The 23364-nt window shown below is 45.1% G+C and overlaps 1 protein-coding gene across 9 annotated transcripts in view; it reads right to left on the bottom strand.

Annotated features, from left to right (window-relative positions):
* LOC130210408 (serine-protein kinase ATM-like) overlaps positions 1-23364 on the bottom strand; it is a 33330-nt gene that overhangs the window by 2384 nt on the left and 7582 nt on the right. For 4 of the 9 annotated variants that reach the window (XM_056440668.1, XM_056440671.1, XM_056440672.1 and 1 more), the window contains exons 12-60: positions 22173-22274; positions 21779-22013; positions 21549-21680; positions 21302-21427; positions 20426-20515; positions 20131-20317; positions 19197-19390; positions 19032-19111; positions 18745-18900; positions 18264-18339; positions 17938-18080; positions 17698-17815; positions 17431-17601; positions 17001-17176; positions 16645-16888; positions 16371-16486; positions 16082-16208; positions 15772-15971; positions 15492-15666; positions 14890-15048; positions 14608-14740; positions 14411-14506; positions 14151-14322; positions 13898-14039; positions 13575-13751; positions 13150-13327; positions 11953-12058; positions 11650-11808; positions 11336-11444; positions 9393-9481; positions 9176-9278; positions 8946-9094; positions 8697-8801; positions 8486-8605; positions 8165-8399; positions 7910-8077; positions 7529-7648; positions 5318-5535; positions 4967-5174; positions 4708-4833; positions 4352-4492; positions 3976-4114; positions 3656-3738; positions 3250-3390; positions 2448-2564; positions 2106-2255; positions 1852-2017; positions 1396-1482; positions 997-1111 (exon numbers count right to left, since the gene is read on the bottom strand). In XM_056440668.1, the coding sequence (XP_056296643.1) occupies positions 997-1111; positions 1396-1482; positions 1852-2017; positions 2106-2255; positions 2448-2564; positions 3250-3390; positions 3656-3738; positions 3976-4114; positions 4352-4492; positions 4708-4833; positions 4967-5174; positions 5318-5535; positions 7529-7648; positions 7910-8077; positions 8165-8399; positions 8486-8605; positions 8697-8801; positions 8946-9094; positions 9176-9278; positions 9393-9481; positions 11336-11444; positions 11650-11808; positions 11953-12058; positions 13150-13327; positions 13575-13751; positions 13898-14039; positions 14151-14322; positions 14411-14506; positions 14608-14740; positions 14890-15048; positions 15492-15666; positions 15772-15971; positions 16082-16208; positions 16371-16486; positions 16645-16888; positions 17001-17176; positions 17431-17601; positions 17698-17815; positions 17938-18080; positions 18264-18339; positions 18745-18900; positions 19032-19111; positions 19197-19390; positions 20131-20317; positions 20426-20515; positions 21302-21427; positions 21549-21680; positions 21779-22013; positions 22173-22274 (7059 nt within the window). Of the gene's footprint in view, positions 1-996; positions 1112-1395; positions 1483-1851; positions 2018-2105; positions 2256-2447; positions 2565-3249; positions 3391-3655; positions 3739-3975; positions 4115-4351; positions 4493-4707; positions 4834-4966; positions 5175-5317; positions 5536-7528; positions 7649-7909; positions 8078-8164; positions 8400-8485; positions 8606-8696; positions 8802-8945; positions 9095-9175; positions 9279-9392; positions 9482-11335; positions 11445-11649; positions 11809-11952; positions 12059-13149; positions 13328-13574; positions 13752-13897; positions 14040-14150; positions 14323-14410; positions 14507-14607; positions 14741-14889; positions 15049-15491; positions 15667-15771; positions 15972-16081; positions 16209-16370; positions 16487-16644; positions 16889-17000; positions 17177-17430; positions 17602-17697; positions 17816-17937; positions 18081-18263; positions 18340-18744; positions 18901-19031; positions 19112-19196; positions 19391-20130; positions 20318-20425; positions 20516-21301; positions 21428-21548; positions 21681-21778; positions 22014-22172; positions 22275-23364 lie in introns of those variants that run through there. The other 5 variants (XM_056440673.1, XM_056440678.1, XM_056440674.1 and 2 more) reach the window with 5 other exon arrangements.

The raw sequence follows: 23364 nt of genomic DNA, 5'->3' as shown, positions 1-23364 counted from the left end.
CTAATGGGTCGTCATGCCAGCCACGTATTGCCCTCCTGGTTTGATACGGATCCGTATTGCCCTCTTACGTCATTTTCAAAATGAGCGATATTGATAGACATCAACAGCCAAGAGCAGTGGTCCTCAAACTACGGCCCGCCTCCACATTTGACCCGGCCCTCTGAACAAGAGAGGCCTTATGATTTGTTTTTCAGTCTGGCCACGCAAATCCTAGACTAGCCCATGTTAAATAGAACTGAATAAGAATTCTCTCTCTTTTCTCTCTCCTCTCTCTCTTCTTTCTCTTCCTCTCTCTATTCTCTAAACATAACTAAAGTCAGAAAACAGCTGGACGAGGCTTTGAAATCACGTTTAGGAAACGTCGGACCAGTTGTGACATCATGTTTTCAGCAGCGCTAATGTTGTGGTTGATCACAAAACAACGTCAGGGGACAAACACCGTCATGACCTGTGTGGTTGATGCTGCGGGTCAGAGGAGAAGGAGGTGCACCCGTTTGGTGGCGCGAGGAGCACTGCGCGGAGGAGGAAGTGGAGGAGGGAGGAGCGCGGCTGGGGGAGGGAGGGGGGGCTCGTGAGCGCCGCGGAGCGGGTCGGGGCGAAATTCTCACAAGAACTCAAATAAATGCCCCGTCGGATATTAAAACACATTTGGGGGGGACTTGATGACAGAGAGTAACTTTTATTCTTAAATACGGATGAATTAAAAAAAAAATTATCCAGCAAAAAGGGCACTTTACTCATCCAGGGCAAAGGGGCTGGTGCTTGAGCACCACTAGGGGTCTATCTGTGCACGTGCCTGGTGAGGAGCAATGTCGAGTGTGTACACTCGACAAATGAACCTCACAAAAATGAAACTATGATGAAAAGAAACACGATGTGGCAGTATTCTCAGGTTAGCCTTCCCATTCGCCTTTGTTGATGAATGTTTGACAATATCAGAACAGACATGACCTCCTCCTCCCTCCACATCCTCCTCCTCCTCCTCCTCCTCCTCACCTCCTGAAAACCCCCTCCACTCCAGTGATGCCCATCCCATCCACGATGTCTCTGGACAGCCTGAAGGGGACAGTCTCGGGGGTGGGGAGGATCTTCCCCTGCTCAAAGGCCACACCTGAACACCAACAGCAATGAGAAGGAAATAAGCAGCGAGAAAGAGAGAGAGAGAGAGGTCTTGGGATGCATGTCACACCATTTATTCATGATGTCTTGATCTTTGAATTCAGAGCTTTAAAGCATTACAATGCTGTGTGCATTTTATGGCAAGAGTCCATATCTGATTACATTTATTGCCAAATCATAAATGCATCAAACTCCTCTCGATGCAGGATGGAACCCTTTTTCTGAAATGAAGAAAGAACTACATATGTCTCGGTACATAAATGACAATGAATTTACCCAGATCGATGTGCACCAGTTCGGCAGTCTGCTCATCAACCAGAATATTGTTGTTGTGTCTGTCACCCAGGCCCACGATGTAGCCAACTGCGGGCACAAAACAGGAACAGTTGGCAATTCATTGGTTGAATTCAAAAGCGCTTTCTACACCACTAATGGTTATAATGAAATGAATTAATAACAGTGTTATATATCTGTGTCATAATTTGTGCTGTGGCCCCTTTTTAAGATGCCATGGGCTGAAGACGAGCCCTGGGGTGAACATGACACTGGGTGTACCTATAGAAGAAGGGGTGAACATGACACTGGGTGTACCTATAGAAGAAGGGGTGAACATGACACTGGGTGTACCTATAGAAGGGGTGAACATGACACTGGGTGTACCTATAGAAGAAGGGGTGAACATGACACTGGGTGTACCTATAGAAGAAGGGGTGAACATGACACTGGGTGTACCTATAGAAGAAGTGGCCACACTGCGAGTGTAAGCCAGCCGTTTCTCCATCCACATGGCGGGGTCCAGGAATCGCTCCATGCAGAAATACCTGAAGACCGGACGGAAGTTCTTGCACACCTCGCTGTAGGCCTGGAGCTTCCCATCGAACGCCAGACTCTGAGCCTCCTGCAGTTGCACCAAAACCAATTAACATACACAAAGAAAGAAATAGACAAGTTGAGGCGCAGCTGACAACACGGTGAGCCAACAGTACCATCATCTTCTTGTGGCAGGCCAGGTTGGTCGGGTCCCGAGGTCGGAAGCGTTTGTGGGCTCCTTTAATGGGATCCAGCAGAAAATCCCCGATCGGCACAGTGCCCGAACACCACTCCAACACGCCGCTACGCTGTGTGAACGGCACCACCTGCGGATGAAGAAGAGAGAAAGAAAGCAGCATTGAAGGAAATAAGGGAATTACAGGGCAACGACAGAAAGATCAAACATCGAAGAAAAAGATTCCACCTGATTTATTATGTCCTCGTTGAATTAAAGAGCAAAACGCTTAAAGACAAGATTTGTTTACAAAAAAAAAGAAAGAAGATGAGATGTGTCTAACCTTGTATCGTCTGATGTTGAGCTTCCTCTTGCGGGTGTCCGTGTTGCGCTGCAGCAGCATGGAGCACATGCTGAACACCTGCTGCATCACCGCGTCCTGCCGCAGGTCGTCTCGACCCTGGTAACAGAGAGAGGCCAAAGGTCACCGGAGAACATGCCGTGTACCGCGGCGCCGAGAGCTTCTGCACTCTACGGTTAGAACAACTGTTTTTAGTCTTCAAAACACCAGAAAGGCTCAAGACGGACGCAGTAATGTGAAACTCATCATGACGCATGGTTGCGTAAGATATCCCTAAATATTACACCTTTTTTCTCCATGTGACATAAACAAGGATGAACATTGATAGAAAAGTAGAACTGAGGTTAAAGATCGGGGTGGGTGGGGGGACTGCTCCATGACTCTCCCAAAGTGTCTCAGTGGTGACTTATTAGCCGTCAAGTGGCTGACAAGTGTTACCGCAAACACAAACATGCGCTCACACACACACAATGTCCCCTAAAGAATGTCCTCATTACAAAGGTGTCGGAGGAATATAACAAACTGTGTATTTGCCCTGGTACAAAAACCAGATGAATCATTACTAAAGTGAAATGGAAAAGAACTTGAGTTAAAAGTGAGCAGGTTCTCTGTCAGGGCCGACGGCAACCACACATGACAGCGGCTTCAGCTTCAAAGAGAAGGGATTTGTTTAGTCGAGAACACACACACACACACACTAAATGTGTTTAATTAATGGACTTTTCAGCCAGGCTTACTCTAGTTTTAATGATATAAAAACATGCTTTCTTTCTTTCACACACACCTTGACCAGTTGTTTCCTGCTCTTGCCGTCGGAGCCGACACAGTCGATGATCTTGGGCAGGTTGGCTCCTCCGGCCAGGTGATACTGGGGCATGAAGGATCTGACAGTCACCAGGTTGTCATAGCAACCAGATGGATCCACCTATTTGCACAATGAAACCACACTTGTTATTTCACAACACACTTTTACCTGACATGTCATTCGCTTTTTTCACATTTAAAAAGTGCATTTCAACAGGAAATCCATTGTATAAAGTTACATTCAACAAGAATATTAGTCAAATAAAATCCACTCTGCTAATCAAATAAAAGTATCCCCTGTAATAGGAACCCCTTTGCATGCATACATGTGTCAACTACAGGAATGACATCACAAAGATGAGTCGAGAAGTTTGATCATTATTTACCTTGATCTCCATTGTGGGGATGGCAACCTCATCCAGGTTTTTTATTTGCAGGATGGGCTGATCAGCAGGGATGGGAATAGCCTCTGTCATGAAAAGAGCACACAAAGGATGACTCAACATCTCGATCTTTAATACACACATTGAGAGGTAAGAACAAGAAGTGTTTCCCCCCCAATTTCACTCTAATCAAACAGAAATAGCAAACTAAATGCCATTTGAAATGTGATACATGTTGGAATTTCAAGGACAGCTCTCCTTAAATCCTTGAAAAGCCGTCCAGTGTGAGTGTTTATGTACGCCACTGTGCTCCGACCACTCACTCTTCTCCGTCTTGTGCTCGCTGGCGTCCATATAAGCCAGATTGATGTAGGCTTCACACAGGCGCTCGAGCCCTCGTATCATCGTGCCTCTCTGTTTCCTGATCACACTGATGATCTTCTGGGCCACGGCAGACCGCTCCTGCACCAGAACCAAAACCTCACTTGTAAAGACAGAACTGGCGGTGTTTGGAAAAAATATATTTGGGGAGGTGACTGAAGGAGGAGGGGGCATTTTATACTAAACTTGACTAAAACTAGCGATAAAAACATGATGAATATCTTGATTTGATCCAAGAGAGCTCTTTAAATTGTTATTTGATTAAACCTACTCGTGTATTTTCACTTGAAATAGAGAACAATCTAATGAAAGTCTCACCAGGTCGAACGGTGATGGCTGCTGGGGAGCGCTCTTAGACAGTCGAGGCATGCAAAAGGTCTCATCTTTGTTGGCGTTCACCAGGCCGAGGATGATGAAGAGTGTGTGATGAGGGTGCTCCAGAGATGCCCGGCAGATCAGCTGTGAGGAGAGAAAACAAATAAAGCAGCAGCTTAAAAAAAAAGATGATCCATTTTCTGCATCTGTGTTTGATACAAAGTTGGATTTTTCTGGTATTGAGTGACACCAGTTAGACACTAAAGTCATCATTGAGAAACGTCAGATTGCTGCATCTTGCAAGAGATCAATAATATACAGCTGTTAATTTGTTTTTGTTTTTTAAAGTGTTGCATTACGTCGCTGAGGACATCATGGAAGCCTGTATCCTCGCTAATGCCAGTAGCCATCTTGGTTCCCATGCGAGCAGCCAGCTGATACATGAGAGGCAGAAACTTGTAGGAAGGGATCCGCTTCCCCTTTTTCTGGAACACAAAATAAGGGAAATGTAAAGCACTGGGCCTCCTTTTATGATATGATATATGATATTCCTTTAATTACAGAGGCATTCTAGTCCCAAAATCAAACGTGAAGCGATTCAGATGTGTTTTAACCAACCTTCATGATGTCGTTTACGGCCTTATCGCCGGCATTCTGCAGCCACAGCGAAGCCAGGCGAAACACCCAGGTGTCATGCTCCTCCCCTTCCTCCAGACACTGGATGTAATTCTCCACAGCTTTACACAGGAAACGCTGTCTGTCGGCCCGCAGGTTGGACAGGGCCTTCTCATCCAGCTCCAGCTCTTTCTCCACCTTCACTGTGTACCTGTGAAGTCAGAGGAAGAGCCCGTCCATCTAGTCAGCCATCTACCGCTTTGTATTCATTATTCACGTAAAATGTTAAATCTTTGCAGAGGAAGGATCCAACTGTGGAGGATCCAAGTGGGAAAAAGCTAACAGAGCACGCACCTGTTGGAAGTCAATTTGTGCTCCTTTATCAAGTCCACTTCTTCTTTTGCCTTCTCCAGCAGCGCCTGCTTGTTCTCAAACTCAGAGGAGTTCATGTACTTGTCGATGCTCTGGTACTGAGCGTCAGAGAAGCGGGCCAGAGACAGGAAGGCCTCAGTGCGCTGACTCTGCAGCCTGGAGTCCTGCACTCCGGATTCCTCCTCGATCACCTCCACCGCCTGAAGAGACAGCACAGGAGACTTTTATGGCTTCTCTGTCAAAAGCTAGTTTGTGTCAAAATAATACCGACATTGAAGCGTCAACTGTGAAAGAAAAATATATATTTTATATACATATACAGGACTGTCTCAGAAAATTAGAATATTGTGATAAAGTTCTTTATTTTCTGTAATGCAATTAAAAAAACAAAAATGTCATGCATTCTGGATTCATTACAAATCAACTGAAATATTGCAAGCCTTTTATTCTTTTAATATTGCTGATTATGGCTTACAGCTTAAGAAAACTCTAAAATCCTATCTCATAAAATTTGAATATTTCCTCAGACCAAGTAAAGAAAAAGATTTATAACAGCAAAACAAAATCAAACATTTGAAAATGTCCATTAATGCACTCAGTACTTGGTTGGGAATCCTTTTGCACGGATTACTGCATCAATGCGGCGTGGCATGGAGGCAATCAGCCTGTGGCATTGCTGAGGGTTTATGGATGCCCAGGATGCTTCAATAGCGGCCTTTAGCTCATTTGCATTGTTGGGTCTGGTGTCTTTCAGCTTCTTCTTCATAATACCCCACAAATTCTCTATGGGGTTCAGGTCAGGGTAATTGGCAGGCCAATCGAGGACAGTAATGCCATGGTCAGTACACCAGTTACTGGTGGTTTTGGCACTGTGGGCAGGTGCCAGATCATGCTGGAAAATGAAATCCTCATCTCCATAGAGCTTTTCAGCAGACGGAAGCATGTAGTGCTCTAAAATCTCTTGGTACACAGCTGCATTTACTCTGGACTTGATGAAACACAGTGGACCAACACCAGCAGCTGACATGGCTCACCAAACCATCACTGACTGTGGGAACTTCACACTGGATTTCAAGCAACTTGGATTTTGCGCCTCCAGCCTTTCTCCAGACTCTGGCGCCTTGACTTCCAAATGAAATACAACACTTGCTTTCGTCTGAAAAGAGGACTTTGGACCACTCTGCAACTGTCCAGTGCTTCTTTTCCATAGCCCAAGTCAAACGCTTCTTCCATTGTCTTGAGTTCAGAAGTGGCTTGACCATGGGAATACGGCTATTGTAGCCCATTTGCCGGACACGTCTGTGAACAGTGGCTTTTGATACCTGGACTCCAGCTTCAGTCCACTGTCTTTGAAGCTCCCCCAAATTCTGGAATGCTGTTAAGGCTGCGGTCATCTCTCTTGGTTGTGCAGCGTTTCCTGCCACATTTCCCCCTTCCAACAGACTTTTTGTGGATGTGCTTTGAAACTGCACTCTGTGAACAGCTTGCTCTTTGAGAAACTTCTTTTTGTGTCTTACCCTCCTGATGGAGGGTGTCAATGATGGTCCTCTGGACAGCAGTCAGATCAGCAGTCTTCCCCATACTTGTGATTTAGTTTACTGAACCAAGCTGAGTGTTTTTCAAGGCTCAGGAAACCCTTGCAGGTGTTTCGAGTTAATTAGACGATTCAAGTGATTTGTTTAATACCCTACTAGTATACTTTTTCATGATATTCTAATATTTAGATAGGATATTTGAGTTTTCTTAAGCTGTAAGCCATAATCAGCAATATTAAAAGAATAAAAGGCTTGCAATATTTCAGTTGATTTGTAATGAATCCAGAATGCATGACATTTTTGTTTTTTAAATTGCATTACAGAAAATAAAGAACTTTATCACAATATTCTAATTTTCTGAGACAGTCCTGTATATGTCAATGTAAAAAAATATTTTAAAAGCCAAAGAAACATCACATGAATCTGCCGTAGCTCGAGGACATAAACTGTTAAGTTGAAGAAGTTATGTCCTTGGAACTACTCTTAAATCCATCTGGACATAAATGATGGGGAACAAACATGTGTGTACTTCAAGGTGTTAAAGAAATCTATCACGTTACAGATATTAGATATTTTGAGACATTTAGATTTCTGTTTTGCCGCCTTTTTCCACTTTCCATGATCTATGGACATCACTTTCTGTCCATCTTCCTCTTACCCGCTCCATGTATTTCTCCAGTATTACTCCGGGGCTTTCCAGGCAAGTCTCAGCCAGCCAATTACCACACAGCCTGAGGCACTCAGTGTAGACCGGGACCCGAGCAGGACTCAAGTCCACCTGGCCAACCAAAAAAAACAAAACACAGAATAGTTCAATGGTGTCCCTTGACATTTTGGATTTTAATTATTTTAATTAATCTCATGCATGACGATGAACACGTTGCTATTTATAAAATCAATCTTACTGTGTTGCACTCGTTGCAATGTGAAAAATAGTCTCAGTGGACAGCGTAATAATAACATGCAAAGATGTTCCAGAATTAAAGTGATGTTTTTTTTAATAGACGCTAAATATCCTGTCTGTGTGTTTAGGTCTGACCTTGTCCTCAAGGTTGTGTATCATCTGTCTCAACAGGCCCAGGGCAAGTCCCTGCTCCCCTTTTGCCCAGAACACCTGGGCCTCTTCCAGTTGCCATAACACAGAGGGTAAATCCAAGGAGCCTTCACCGCCATGCTGCTTCATCTGGAAGACTGCCCGCTCTGCGAGCTGGACAGGAAAAACAACAGAGTATTTTGTTGTTAAAATAAAACACAAAGACGCACATGCACACGCACACGCACACACACACACTACCTGCGTATTCCCAGCCTTTCGAGCCAGCCGACAGAGCTCCATGAGGTGGTCAGAGAGCACAGAGCTGAGGTAGTGGGTGCTGTCGGGGTCCCTCACCCTGGATATCAGGGTGTGGTGGGCCACAGTGCGGACGGCCAGTATGGGCTCCACCAAAGAAAAGTCACTGTCAGCGAGCAGCTGGGAGTGCTGTCGCCACTCGCTGCAAACCTCCCTCAGAGTCACATCCGAGAAGGGCCTGATATTAAAAGTACATCACATAAATCCTCAAGACTCCTTCCTGTATGCATGACGTTGTTCCTCATGTTTGACCGCTCATATCACCTCGCAAAAAGCCGCTTCACACTCTCCAGCTCCCTGATGATCTGCAGGTTCCTGAGAGACGGGTACAGAGAAGACACAGCCTCCAGACTGCCTCTGCACAGCTCCTCCACATCTGCACCCCTGTGGAAACGCACAAGCACATAGATGGGTGGATTCTTCTACAAGTGGGAAAACTGAATTAGAGTAAGAAATGGAAATTGCAAATCATTACCTGGCCTGTTTCATTGTTTCATCAAATATGGAGAATTCTTCATCCCTTAGCGCTTGCAGGGAACAAAACAGTGATTCGTGGAAGCTGGGTTTGGAATTTTCACTCCTGATATAACAAATTAGATTCAGAGGGGGGGGGGGGAGGTATTAGGTGAGAGACTGCCTCTGCTTCTCTGGTGGGTTACAGTTGTGTTTTGTGTAGCAGGCACCACACTCCAAGCTGTATGTGTGTGTGTGTGTTTCGCCTCACCTCTCCGACAGCTCACAGTCCCACTGTGTGTTCCTCCAGGCGGCCTGGAAGCGGAGCTCTCTCAGCTCCGCTCCCCACTCCACCCCTTCACTCTCCAGACCCCTCATGTAGGTGGCAAGGATGCTGCTCAGACCAAAGTTCTGCAGGCCCTGTTGGTGCAAACGTAACAACTCAAGAGGCTGCATTACATATCTGAAATAAGAAATACAAATTCCCCATCGTTATGTTACCTCCACGATTCCCACTTGACGAGTGACCTCAGGCAGAGGAGTGTGAAGGTCATACGAAGTCAGGGCCTTGCCCCACATAGCCTCATGCTCATAGGTTCGAATCCTATAAATGAGTGTGACACACGATCTTTGTATTTCTGATCATGATTAAAACACTGCAGGGAACAAGTGACAATGTGAAAGTGATGCAGTTCTCATTAATCAACTTATTGATTACCTTATCAGTGGACTGGTCATCGTCTCCCCGCCGCAGCCATACAGACTATCAGGCTCTCCGATGCTGCGATACACCTCAATCAGCAGCTCCTACAAAAAAAATGTAATAGAGAGTGGAAATAAATCCCTCATCACTCATGACAGAATGAATATATATTGGATTGCAGACTATTTTACAGCCATTTACACTGTTGTGCCCAACCCCTGTAACAAGTAATGCATTACGATGCTCCGCCCACTCCTCCTCCCTACCTCCATCTGCCTGATGGATCACGGAGGTCTGGATCGTGGTCCATGACTACTACCAACTATTCCTACACTCTGTCATACTCATTGAATGTGTTGTAACTCTGTCATGATTCCTTCTGTACACATGACATCTATTGCACCTGTCCATCCTGGAGAGGGATCCTCCTCTGTTGCTCTCCTGAAGGTTTCTTCCCTTTTTTCCCCGTGAAAGGGTTCTTTCTATTTTTTGGGAGTTTTTCCTGATCCGATGTGAGGTCCTGGGACAGGGATGTCGTCTGTGTAGATTGTAAAACCCTCTGAGGCAAATTTGGAATTTGTGATAATGGGCTATACAAAATAAACTGAATTGAATTGAAAAGTGTTGTGCATTTGTCACAAGTGTTGAAGTCATTGGTCATGAAACTTGGTCTCACAACAATCTAACTTTAACTACTTCAGGGGGCATTCTTCAGAAATACTTCAGGAAAAAAAAATATGAATAAGCAATTTCTTTGTGTTGTTGATTTAGATTAGGGCTGTGAAACGATTAAACATTTTAATCGGATTAATCACAGGTTTTTGTGGATTAATCATGATTAATCACATATTACCGATATTCTCGGTATATTTTGTGAGAACATAGAGATTTATGACAAAAGACGGATATATACACTTATACATTCTTCTATACAATGGTGCTGCAACTCCAGCAGTTATTTAGCAGTTTTCTTCCATATGGAACATTAATACATCTTCATCCTAAACAGAATGTTTAACCCTCCTGTTACCTTTCGGGTCAATTTGACCCCATTCAATGTTTAATGTCGGTGTTCTTTGGGGTCAATTTGACCCCAGGCTGTTTTTCACTGTGTCAAACATATCAGAAATATCAACTTTTTTATTTATTTAAAGGGCTATTTAGGTAGTCAACAAACAAACATAAAGTACCTCACACTTAAACTTGGGAAGCAATATTAATTCTAATAATTTTCTGGAGGTTTTACTTGCTGGGGTCAAATTGACCCCGAGGATAAAATATGTTAGTAAATGTAAAGGTAACAGGAGGGTTAAACAGAGCATTTTTCTCTTGTTTGTCAACCATTAACTCCACCATGATACAATCTAAAGGTGGACAGATTGACAAGTGACTTTTTTTTTGCTCGGTCCCGATGCGCGCGCACGGAGCTCTGTGGCACGCCAGACGGAGATCGATAAGTGTTAACGTAGAGACAGAAATGACATGCTGCTGTGGAGATACGATCAACAACAGACGTTTAGTTTAATAAAAGAACAAAGACGTGCTCTAGAGAACATGTCAGGGGCGGCCAATCTTTTAATGTCATGCGATCTACCGACACTACGCCGCGATCGACTGGCAGGTCGCGATCGACGTGTTGAGACCCTGATCTACAGGAAGTAAAAGTCGTAACAAGGTTTCCGGAGGTGAACCTGCGGAAGGATCATTACCGATGAACAGCACGTCTGCATGAGAGCGGACAGAGTTCAGATTGAAGTGGTGGATTGGAAGCTCATTTTGCAAGTGACTTTTTTTTCGTCCCAACGACCAACAACAGACGGATTGGAAGCTCATTCTGCGCATGCGTTAAATGCGTAAAAAAAAAAAAACTAGTTAAACCTGTAATTGGATTAACTGAGTTAACCCGTTATTTTTCACAGCACTAATTTAGATACAAACTTGTTAAATGAAAAACTGACCTGCAGGCTGATATTGGTGTCCTCCATACTCTTCTTAGTGAGGCTGGAGACGGTGACGTTCTGGCTGTTCTCTTCAAAATTGAGCATACGTGTTGCTCTGGAGTTGGTTCTGAAGATGTGGTAAATGCACGGATAAAATAAAAGGATCATTTGATAAAACTCTCAAAATGCTTATTACATTGAACCTTTAGATGTAGTTTTTTAGTAGCTTTAAAAAAAGGGTTTACATATTGATTTTAAGTAGAGAACCAATTTATAATGCGAATGAAAAATAAATGTGTCTCAATCATGAACAATGTTTACAAGTTGCATACCGTCGACTTTCCTCCATGTTAGCTTTGATCTTATCCACATAGAGCTCAGTGTACAGCAGAGCCGTGAAATGAGCCGAGCAGGACTGAGCGGCTTTGGCTACCTCCAGGTAGTTCAGCTCCAGCCAGGAGTTTGAGTCACACACCGTGCCACAGGAGCTGCTGGAAGGAGGATACAGTGTTTATTTCAAAGACACCGTTTGTCAGTTTACATGAAAAAAGACTTGAATCAGAGTCAGAGCAGGTCCAAATGGGAAAATGCAGAATCCCTGAACATCCGACACATATTTAATTACAATAACAAACCTATCAGCTTCCAGTGGCCTCGGTTGGTGTCGCAGATAGTCAACAACAGCAAGCATTGTACGCAGAGAGGTCTTGTCGTACAAGCCCTGACTGGCAGCATCTGACTCTGTGAAGAATTATACACTTCAATCACAAACATATCTAAAAACATATCATAGGATACACTGAGCACCTATTTCCTCTTCTCTCTCTCCTTATGGATGAATGTTAATATCTCCATTGCACATTATTAACTCTGCTTCCTCTCTGGAGTCCTTGTGACTTCACATCTCATAGGGTCCATTGGATCTGATGCCATGGCCCTGCTGATGCCCCGCCCACTCCTCTCTACCTCCATCTGCCTGATGGATCATGGAGGTCTGGATCGTGGTCCATGCCTACTACCAACTATTCATACACTCTGTTATACTCATAGAATGTGTTGTAACTCTGTCATGATTCCTTCTGTACACATGACATATATTGCTTCTGTCCATTTTGGAGAGGGGTCCTCCTCTGTTGCTCTCCTAAAGGTTTCTTCCCTTTTTTCCCTGTGAAAGGATTTTTTCTATTTCTTGGGAGTTTTTCCTGATCCGATGTGATGTCTTGGGACAGGGATGTCGTATGTGTACAGCTTGTGTCACGACGCTATTAGAGTGGACCCAAAAGCACGACTCAGACAGGAGTCACAAAGAATACTGTCTTTGGTTGGAAACAGGCTGGGTCAAAACCGGGAGATCAGTCGAAGAAGCAAACAAGTCCAAAAAGGGGCAGGGCAGAGAATCAGAGGTCAGGGCAGGCAGGTCAGGAATATACTCTAATAACGCTGGAGAACTTGGCACGAAAACACAAGACAATCTAGCAGAGGACAAGTGGAAGTGAGGGAGCTAAATAGTGAGGGACTAATGAGGGGATGGGCTGCAGGTGAGAAGGGCGTGAGGACCAGGTGAAGGGAATGAGGGACTAACGAGGGAGTGATCAGAGGCAGGTGAGGGGAGTTGGATTGATGAGATGGTGTGACAGGATGAAAACAACTATTACAAAAAGGAAGGCGTGGAGCTAAACTGTTACAGATTGTAAAGCCCTCTGAGGCATATTTGTAATTTGTGATATTGGGCTATATAAAATAATCTGAATTGAATTGAAAACCACCTCCTGAACGTGAGCGGATGAAGAGACATATTGGAGCTGTATTGTTTGTCATACTCTCAAGCTTACCGCAGTCAGAGTTGAGAGGCGTGGCAGAGCGACTGGCAGCCTGAGCGCTTCTGGAACAAAAGCTGAAGAAGTCCCGAATGTGGGAGGAGAGCAACTCCCTCCACAAACCATTAGTGTCTTCCAGAAGGATGGAGTGAATGATGAGCGGCAGCAGCCTCTGACAGCAGTCCACCCTCACCTGGAGACATACCGAGGACACACGGCGCGGTTAGAGCCGGAGCTCTGGGTTCAAAATAAAACTGGTTGATGGACAGTATGAGACGAAATGTGCACCACAAATGCGACAAAATGCTCTTAAGAACAAAAAAACAATCCAAGATGCTGAAACTGTCAGCACATAGAACTCCATTCAAACGGTGTGTGTGTGTGTGTGTGTGTGTGTGTAGGCAGGGTGAGAGGTCTTCAGCTAACATCCGTGGGCTCACCAGACACAGCGGCCGTGACAGCAGCAGAGCTTCTCTCCTGACTCCTCCACTGTCGAGCAGGGAGGTGCACAGAGCATTCAGCCAGGCCTTGTGGCCGCCCGCCCGGGGAATCCAGAACTCCTCACTCACCAGATTCTTCCTGGCCTCCAAACTCACCTCATCACTCACAACTTCCACCTGGTTGAGGAAAGTCAAGGATAAAGCGTCAGACACAGATGTTACCGAAAACCCATTCATACACGTGAGGGAGATACATTGGTGTACAACTGGAGAACAAAGTGTTGAAAAGGGGTTGTTCTGTTCTGTAAATTGGTATAACCCACCTTCTCCTTGGCCTTTCTAAAGGGGTTGAGGTAGGTCAGCATGGGGTCTCTGTTGTCTTTGTGCTGCTCCCAGAAATCGACTCCAGACTGAGTGGCGAGGATGCTCTTCACACACTGAGCGGCGGCCTGCCTCACCTCGATACTGGCAGAGGATCGCGGCACAAAAAACACAGTAAATATAAACACAAGCCGCTCCCGACTCCATAGTCGTGGACAACAAATGTTTGATCACTGAGATTTCGGCGTCTAGTACCGCTGTTGAGTGAGTGCGTCGTTCATGCAGTTGAGGACGATGTAAAGACACTGTGACTCGGTGGAAGTGAAGAGAGACACGGCCTTTTCATACAGGGGGTCTCTGCCATGAAGCAAGGCGATGGTGGAGAAATCCACAGGACCCATTTCTCCCAGACAGCTGCCTGCTGCCTCTGCAGGAACATATTTGTGTTTGTACTTATGACAAACGACTAATAGAACGCAGGTTACTGTCGCTGTAGGAGTTATTTGATTTCATACCGAGAATGTCGGCTCCTCCCGGGTGGTTGGCTGCTAGCTTACAGAGCTGCAGTAGACTGAGAACCAGCTTCACCAGCACACTGTCAGTGGGTTCAGCTACAGGAAGGACAAAGAGAAGGGCAGAACTAGCTTCTTAGACATTTCACATGCCAACACGTTTTTATTCACAGACCATTTTGCCTCATCTGGCATCGTACCGCGGCACTCTTTGAGCAGCTCTCTGATCTGCTCCTTGTTGTCATGCAGCTGTCTGGTCAGCTCCTTCAGCCCCTCCAGTCTGGTCAGAGGTAAGGAGTCACAGGACGTCACTGAGAGAAAGTGGACTATCTCCTGTGAAAGCGAAACATGGAGGATGTATGTCAGCAAAGACATTTCTAATTGTTCATTTTCATTGATAACCATGACATTTCCCACCCAGTGAGTCACTGAGAAATCAGAGCTACAAATGCAGTATACATGGTTATTAGTGATCCCGTTACCTGTCTCAGTGTGAAGCTCCCAGTGTTGTATTTGAGCTTATGCTGTACAGAGCGCAGCTCTCGGAATTCAGGGAGGTCAGGAAAAGGCTCCAACCTGCTGATGGCCCCTTTTAACTTCTGCTGATTTTCTATCACGAGAAACTGCAGCAGACTGTTCACCTAGAGGGCCAGAGAGGAGTAACGTGGAAGTTAGGAGGCAGATATTTCTGTCAAACAGTGCAAAGGGCAGCACAGTAATACACGTCTTAAGAGGAGTTTGGGGAGGGAACAAACTGTCATTAAGTCTAAAAATCCAGGAAACGTCAACTTTTTGTCTGGATGCAAAAGTCCCACATTCTACAGTTTGTAATTTTAAACTGCACTTCTCTGTGGATGTAAAAACTCCCTAAAAGGGTAACATATTTCGAAACAGAACCCAAATGTTCATGTGTGAAGGAAGTGGGCCTTTTTTCCACTGTGTAACCTTCCTGCATGTGGCAGTTTTTCTTAATGAATGCCTTCTTCAATACACACGTCTATTGCATTTGCCTTTATTTACATATTATTTCCTCTGCTAAAATGCAAAACAGAAAACTCCTGTATTTTGACTCCCGGTTGCTTACCTGCTGTGAGATGGCGGGCCGGCTTTTCACCTGAGCTGTGAGAGTCCCAACAATGACCTGTAGGTGGCAGTCCAGAGCATCATCACAGAACTCCAGAGCTGCCCGACACACAGAGGTCAACAGGTCGCAGCACAGAGAGAGGCTCCGGTTCGAAACCTCATCACATTTAACTGGTCTGAGGGTGAGAGAAAAACAAACTTGTTATCGTGAGTGGCTTGTGTCTGCACAGCATGGCTGATACTGGGCCTGTGCTACCTGGGAGTGTTTTTTGTGCACCAACCTGCTGTTGAGATGGTGAATGAGTGTGTAGATGACGTCCCTGAGAACAAAGGCCCAGGCTCCCCCGAGGCCGTCCTTCACCTCCCCGAGCAGCAGGTTGACAAACAGGTGATACATGAGGAGGATGCGATGGCGCTCATAGCTGTTGGTCGTCTCTGCCGCTCTTTCACAAACTGCCAGTAGAATCCTATGGATAGAAATCTAAAGCACGAAGAAAGGACGACCAACAGGTTACAGGCTACTGAAAACTATTTCAGAGCAAAGCAACGTTGGTCAATGAAACCACATAAGGGACAACTTGCATGTCTTACTGGAGTTTTTGAAAGAATGGCCACCACAGTCTTGTGGTTTGCACTGTGGCACTTGCTGAGGTAGTCCAGTGTAGTTTTAATGACATAAGAGCTGAAGTATGGCGGGTTTGGTACCGGGTCCAGTTCCCTGAGGGCCGTTAAACAATTATTTTTGTCATAAATCTTTTTCTTTACATTTTGATTGAGACGACAACTTTTATCAACTTCCAGGGTGAATGGTAAAACAAATGAACGAATGAATACAATGGACTAATATGAGGAAAGCATGGTGCATAAGAACAACCATTACCCTATAAAGCGTTTCAGGTCTCCTTGGCCCCCTTCAGCTCCACTTCCTTCATACAGAGTCATCAGCAGTTCGACCACTATGTCCGCCAGGTTACTGTGGATCAGGTTGTCAATTTGCTGCGGACACATGCACAAACATGTTGCACATCAGATGTACTGACACATTTAAGTCCACACCTGGTCCTGAGCATGACCTGTATTTACTTTCCCTTGCTGTCTGTTTTGAAAAGGTAATTATTGTCTTGATGTGATCAAATTATAAAAGCTGTGTTTACCTGTTTGCCCAGACAGTTGGCGTCTTTGAGCAGGTCGTACACTTTGTGAGCCTTCTCCCTCTGCTGCGTGACCTGTGAATCCTGGCCCGACAAGGCAAAGTACGGCAGGATGTTGACCATGATCTTGGGGAAACAGTCGGCCAACAACTCTTTCCAGTCCTTCTCAAGACACCTGCCGATAGACTTCACCTGCTCAAAGTCATCCAGGAAGACCAGGTGGGGGATTAACACCTGGTAGGAAGAGCTTCAAGGAGACACAAGACAACAGGTGTCGTTGGGATTGTATTATCGTCCGGGGGGGGAAAACGACATCAAACGGAGTTGTGACTTTAAATAACCGAAGATAAGTTCCTCACCTATAGAAATCTTTGACTGTGTCGTGGTCAAGGAGGGTGTAGGGGAAGGATCCAAGTGTGTAGCGATCGTCAGACTGTCTCTGCGCCAGCCACTCAGCTACCAGGTAGTACAGGTGAGAACTGACAAATGTTTTCACACTCCTGTAGCCCAGCGCTCGGGATCCACTGCACAGCATCTGTGACCGAGAAGAAGGACAGACATGATTCCTCTCACTCTGCTCTTTCTACATCTTGACGTTGTTTTAGAGAAACAGGCAGGCTTTTCAATCGTGTTTTGACTGACGCATAACGATAAGCTCAAGTATCAGACTAGTGATGCAAGGTGACCTTTATTTGTTGAGCAATTTAGACCCTGCTGTAATACGTTACACACTTCTTGCACAGACACTATTTTCATTGAATCAGTTTTTAAAAGCCTCGACATTGTTACCTTTTTGATGAGCTGTTCCTCTATACTATTCTCCTTGTAGGACTGGAAGAGGGCAAACAGGGACTGTTTCTCACAGACGGGGCTACAACAGAGCACGACAGACAAAGTCTTCAGCAGGGTGGCCTTGCGGTTAAACAACTCGTCCGTCTGATCTTCGGCAGAGCTGCTTCTCTGTGTATGATCACACAAGACACAAGAAGCATTAGGAAAGTCAACCAGAGGTGGAAAAACTCGCCACGCACGATACACTTTTCCTCAGGCACTTACCGGGGGCTTCATTCCTTCCTGAGCCTTCAGGTAAAGGTTCTCAAAAGCCGCCTGCTGGTGTTTCAGCGGCAGCATGTTCCTGTAATCTGGATGCTCTGGTCTCGTCTCCAGAAACAACCTGGAGACGCAGGAAAATAATGCCGACAATCCGATCTATGATTTACCATCTGTGTCGTGTGATGCACACCGATTACTAAAATGCATCCGTAAACATTGTCGCGGCTCCCGGCTTAAGTGTACCTCTCCACTGACATGGCGACCAGCATGCGGACTTGGTGGTGGGTGTCTGCGAGGTGAGAAGGAAGGATGACAGACACTGGGCGATCTTCGTCACCGTCAGGCCCTCCGATACTTAAGACCGCCCAATCACAACAAGGGTCAGCCTGTCAAGACAGGGGAGAAGACAACAAAAACAAAAGCAGATATAGAAAGCAACATTTATATTTTGACTACAAACAAGCTTAAAAATATATATATATAATATGGATATAGAAATGCTGTATTTCATGGTTGTGCAGATAAATAATAACTTAGCAATAGTATCCCCATAACCTGTGAGCGCTCACCTCCAGCAAGGCAACCAGACATCTCACTAACGCAGCTCGTACAGCTGCCGTGCAGTTTCCCGTTTGGCTCAAGGAACTGAAACACATTATAGTAATTGAGTTATCAGAAATCAGTTCCAATGTCGATACCACCAAACTATTTATTATGTTAGAAAAAGATTTTGTATTTGATCCTTGACAAATTTAAATTTCACACAATGGACTGCGATTGATATCTGAGCAAGAAGGTCAAATTTGAGGTGCAATGTTTTGATGAAGTGGTATGTCCTGATTGAATGCATACTGCATGTTACAGTACGCACTTTGCAGCTGCAGTACGTACTAAAGGAAAAATAACTTCACAGTGCAATAATTTTTTTATTTTTAACTTTTGACTGTTCTCCTGAGGCACATTTCACACTTGATCCTCCTCCTTCAAAGACATTTAATCTCTTGCAGACCAACCCTGCATCTGTTCATGCTGTAAAAATAGGCCGCTAACCAGAATGCAGACAACACTTTTAGCAGAAGTCCCTGAACATGTCTCATCTCCTCCGGCATGTGCTGGGTTTTCCTGAGGCACGAGATGGAGGGCAACAAACCCAGCAGTACAGCAGCACAAATCTCTTGGTCCTGACGGTACAGAGAACACAGGTCCCTGTAAACACAGCAGCAGCACAAACAAAACACATTAACTAAAACGCCATTATTTAATTTAGATTTATACAGACAGAAATGGATGCATTCGACAAGAAAACATTCATTTGTGTGGCAGAACAAGTTCCCTACGCGAGAGGACGGAGCAGAATATCGAATTCCTGCGGAGAGAGCGAGTCCTCAGCTGGAAGCTTCTTCAGCAGGACAAGATACTGGAAGAGAACCAGATGTTAATGTCCATCAGCTGAACCATCATTGCCGCTGCAACCACGCCTCTCCACAGCCTCCGCCACCCACCAGGTTGAGGTGCAGGGCTTTGCTGAAGTCCATCTGCTGCACCAGCAGCAGCAGTCTGCGCCGCACCTCCTGTGGTTTGAAAAGCAGACCGTGGACGTGCTGCATGGAGCCGCACTCACACAGGAGCTCCAAGACTGCGAGGAGGGCCACGTCCTGTTGGGCCAGATGATCCTCTGCTAACAGGCTTTTTGCACCTGACGTAGGAGAGAGACAAGATTCTCTTAACAGTCATCCTGTCAGGTTCTTGTGACGGGGTGAGGCTCAGGTGCAGAGTGACAGGCTGGACGCAATATAAATAACCAAAAAAAAGCACTCTTTAATGAGGCAAAACAGTTTACAAAAAACAAGGTCCAAAAGGGGCAGGCAGGGTCAACAGGCAGAACCAGGAACACGGACAGGACGACGGAAAAAGGACACGGAACTATAGACGACAATCCGACCGCAGACAAGGGAAAGACTGATACAATATATAGGGGGGGAAACAGGTGTACGACATCAGACAGTAACGAGACAAGAGTGGCTGAGGGCAGGTGCAGGGAATTAAACAATTAAGACAGAGAAGACACAGAGGAGACATCGGAGACACGGGACACAGGAGAAACAGAACAGGGTGTTACACATCCACTTATTTGGCTATGCTGGCGTCTGGTTCTAACGACACATCTAAACACTTTTTCTTTCAGCTGCCTACGTTTGCAGACTTGGCTTTACGAGTTGTCATCCATCAAGCACACTGGATCCCCCATACAAGTGAAAATTCAACCATGTTTTACTACAATGATAATATCAACAACAGGTGCTCAATGCTATGTAATCTAATTGACATAAAACAGTCTTTTAGGAAATAAGCTGATTTGTGTGGAAATGTTTTGCACAAGTCTCAATAAAAAAAAAATTAGAATCCCACACTGATAGAGAAAAAGGGATCCCTTACCTGGCCCACAGGAAGCCTCACTGTTGTCCCCCATCTGTCTGCGAGTCCCATTGGTGCTGCTGTGGGACTCGTTGCCCTCATCAAACAGGTCAATGTTGTCCCCTTGTTGGTTTCTGGTCACGTCCAAGTCATCATCCATATGATGGTCTTCATCCACAACATTGACTCTCTTAGAAACACTGCTTAACTGAGGGTACGAGGAAGTAAGAAGAATGTCAGCGTGTTGTTCCTGAAATGTAGATTGTCCCTTTATTATCCTCTTGAGTATGCTACATACTCAATATATGTCACTTACCAACAGTTTGCAGATCTCAGCCAGTTCACTGAGGAGACCGGTCGGCAGAATCATCATGAACAGACTGGAGGAGGTAGGACAAACATTATCCTGCAGAAGAAAGGACAAAGATGAACTCCAAACAAAGAGCTCTTGGACAGCATCCTTCATTTAAAATGTGTGAGTGAAGGAATGGCAATTAAGATTCATCTGTATGACCCACACCCTCCATGACAATGTCATGGGATTTGTCAAAATATGGAAACCGGTCTCAGACATGGTGGACCCCTCCGGGATGGATTTTGCCGAGCCAGATTAAAAACACTGGTACCGATGCTGACTTGATTTAATGATAACCTTAAAGATGTACTTATGTCAGACTGTTGATGTGCGAATCTGTTATTTGCTGTGATTTTGTATCTATTTTTTGGTCTGTTTTTTACTTGTCCTTTAGCTTTTTATTTCTCCTTTCCCTTTGTATTGTCTCCTTAAAGTCCTGTCTTGTTAATTTGTAAAATAAAAATATATATAAAAAACTAAAATAAAAAAATAATGATTCATCTGTATTATGTCAGCTTTGTGCATTCCGTCGAGAGGGTGGCTGACGTTGGGCAATATGGAGAAAGTCAAATACACCATATTTTTGACCAAATACCTCATTTGCGATATTGCAGGGATGAATTGATGCTTTTCGAAAAATATTTAGCCAATAGTATTTTTGATAAATAATCATCACTGATGTGGATATAATGACTAAATAGGCGAGGGCAAATGATAGAACGGCTTGGACAGTCAGGTCAGAAGACTTCAGAACTCTGAAAAGACAACACTTGCCAGATGACTATTACAATATCCAAAATCTAAGACAATCCCAGCCCTAACGCAGAGTTTTGTCACCTTGTTTGTTCTGCTGGCCGACCGTGTGCAGAGCTTCATGACGGATCTCAGAGTGCTAATGGTTCTTTCCTCAGTCATCTTCACTCTCACACTAGAAACAAACTCGCTGAAGTCTTGGGCCAGGGCCTGGCAACAGAAACACACCGACAACTTTCAATGCTTCTGTGTTCTGACATAATGTTTGAATGTTTAGGAATAATCACTGAGTGATGGAATGATGCACGATGACGATGCATCTGAACAATACCTTGGCTTTCGTGTAGAGTTGTGAGCGGCAGGCCTCCTCCTGAGTCATAAACCCAGTGGACACGTAACCTGCTAGAACTCCCGTCAGCAGACTGAAGCAGCGCACAAGACACTCTGGAGGCGTGGACTGAGACTGCGGTTGGGGGACGGGGGGGAATCAGAATATAAAACCAGTTGTCACTGTGTCAAATATACAGACACATAATCACACAAGCATTAACTTCCACTCACATCAGGAGAGTAGCAGTTGAGCAGGTTGTCAGCCACACAAAGCAGAGATTGCTCCAACTTGTTTCTGAGGCACAGGACGGCAGCGAATTTTCCGTGAGTCGAAGCCGTGGCCGCGGACTCGCCGGTGTCTCGCCTCGGTGAGGGCAGCGTGTTGAAGCTGAACTGCAGGTAAAGCCTCTCGATCTCTTCCAGGTTGCCTTTGGCGTTGGATGTTGTTTGTTCTTGAGAAAAAGCACTTAAATAGAAAAAGAAAAACTGAATGATGGAGCTGAATTAACAGCAATTAACACATGGATTGTACAAAAAGAAGGTGTTCGGTTGGAGGTCGGTCACAGTGTCCGTGATTTTGGTACTCAGAATACTCGGCCTGTCAGACCAGGATCCTTTCCCTCACCTTTCTACTCCTTCGGTACCCAGCAGACGCTTCAGGCCAGTTCTCGTGTCTTTCAAGGTCAGGGAGACCAAGATGTTCGCAATTAGGTTGTAAGGAAAGTCTCTGCACACAAAATCATAATGAAGCATACATTTACAGACCTTTATTTTAAAAGAAATAGCACCATCTTAACACAGAGAAATGAAAGTAATTTGTTTATTTTCTGTGCATCCTGTGGGAACACCAATTTGTAACTGGAGCTTTCCACTATTTAAAGATAAAAGCAGATAGTCTCAAGATATTACAATTCACCTCTTTAATGTTGCCTTGGTCATTTTGAATCAATATTACATCCTGCCGCTTCGGGTTAATTTGACCCCATTCAATGTGTTCTTTCGGTAGTCAACAAACAAACATAAAGTGCCTCTCACTTAAACTTGGAAAACAATATTAATTCTAATAATTTTCTGGAGGTTTTAATTGCTGGCGTCAAATTGAACCCAAAGGGTAAAATATGTTAGTAAATATAAAGGTAACAGGAGGGTGAAACATTGAATCGGGTCAAATGACCCAAAGGCGGAGGGTTAATATTTAATCGGGTCAAAAATGACCAAGGCAACACAAGGGTTAAATAAGCAAGTACTGAACCAGGATGAATTTATATACAGTTAAAGTCGGTAAAGACCTGCAGATGATGGGTGTGGTCTGAGCTGTTCTCCATCTCCTCGCCTGGTCGGTCATCAGCAGCCAAGCTATGAGGGTCTCCTTCAGGTTGGGTGTTGCAGAACCCTCTGTGACCCCCACAGTCCCTTGAGATGATACGTTTAGGGGTCGGCCAGCTCAGCAGGGCCTGGGCGAGGCAGAGAGCAGCCCTGTGGATAGAGAAACATGGGGCTACTAAATGCAAACACAAAAAACCACCCCATTCATTCTAACGACATTTTCAGTATGAACTACTACTGTTACATGTCAGGAAATGCGAAGACTCACTGAGACGGTTTACATGCTGATCCACAGAAGAGCTTCCAGAATTCTCTGTCCATATTGATGAGTCCACTGTGGACAATGGAGCTCAGCAGGTCCAGGCTGAGGTCTCTATCTGAGGTGAGCTGGCCCTCGATTGACAGGGCCCACGACCCCACAGCCGAGCCAGCTCCCTGTGGAGTTGGGCCCTTCCGGGTAGTAGGCCTGGCACCGGGCCACCTCCTCAGAC

The sequence above is a fragment of the Pseudoliparis swirei genome, chromosome 20, assembly GCF_029220125.1.
Source record: "Pseudoliparis swirei isolate HS2019 ecotype Mariana Trench chromosome 20, NWPU_hadal_v1, whole genome shotgun sequence".
In the NCBI taxonomy this organism is placed as follows: domain Eukaryota; kingdom Metazoa; phylum Chordata; class Actinopteri; order Perciformes; family Liparidae; genus Pseudoliparis; species Pseudoliparis swirei.
Note: the sequence above shows the minus strand (reverse complement) of the source record. Positions and strands in the feature narration are given on the sequence as shown.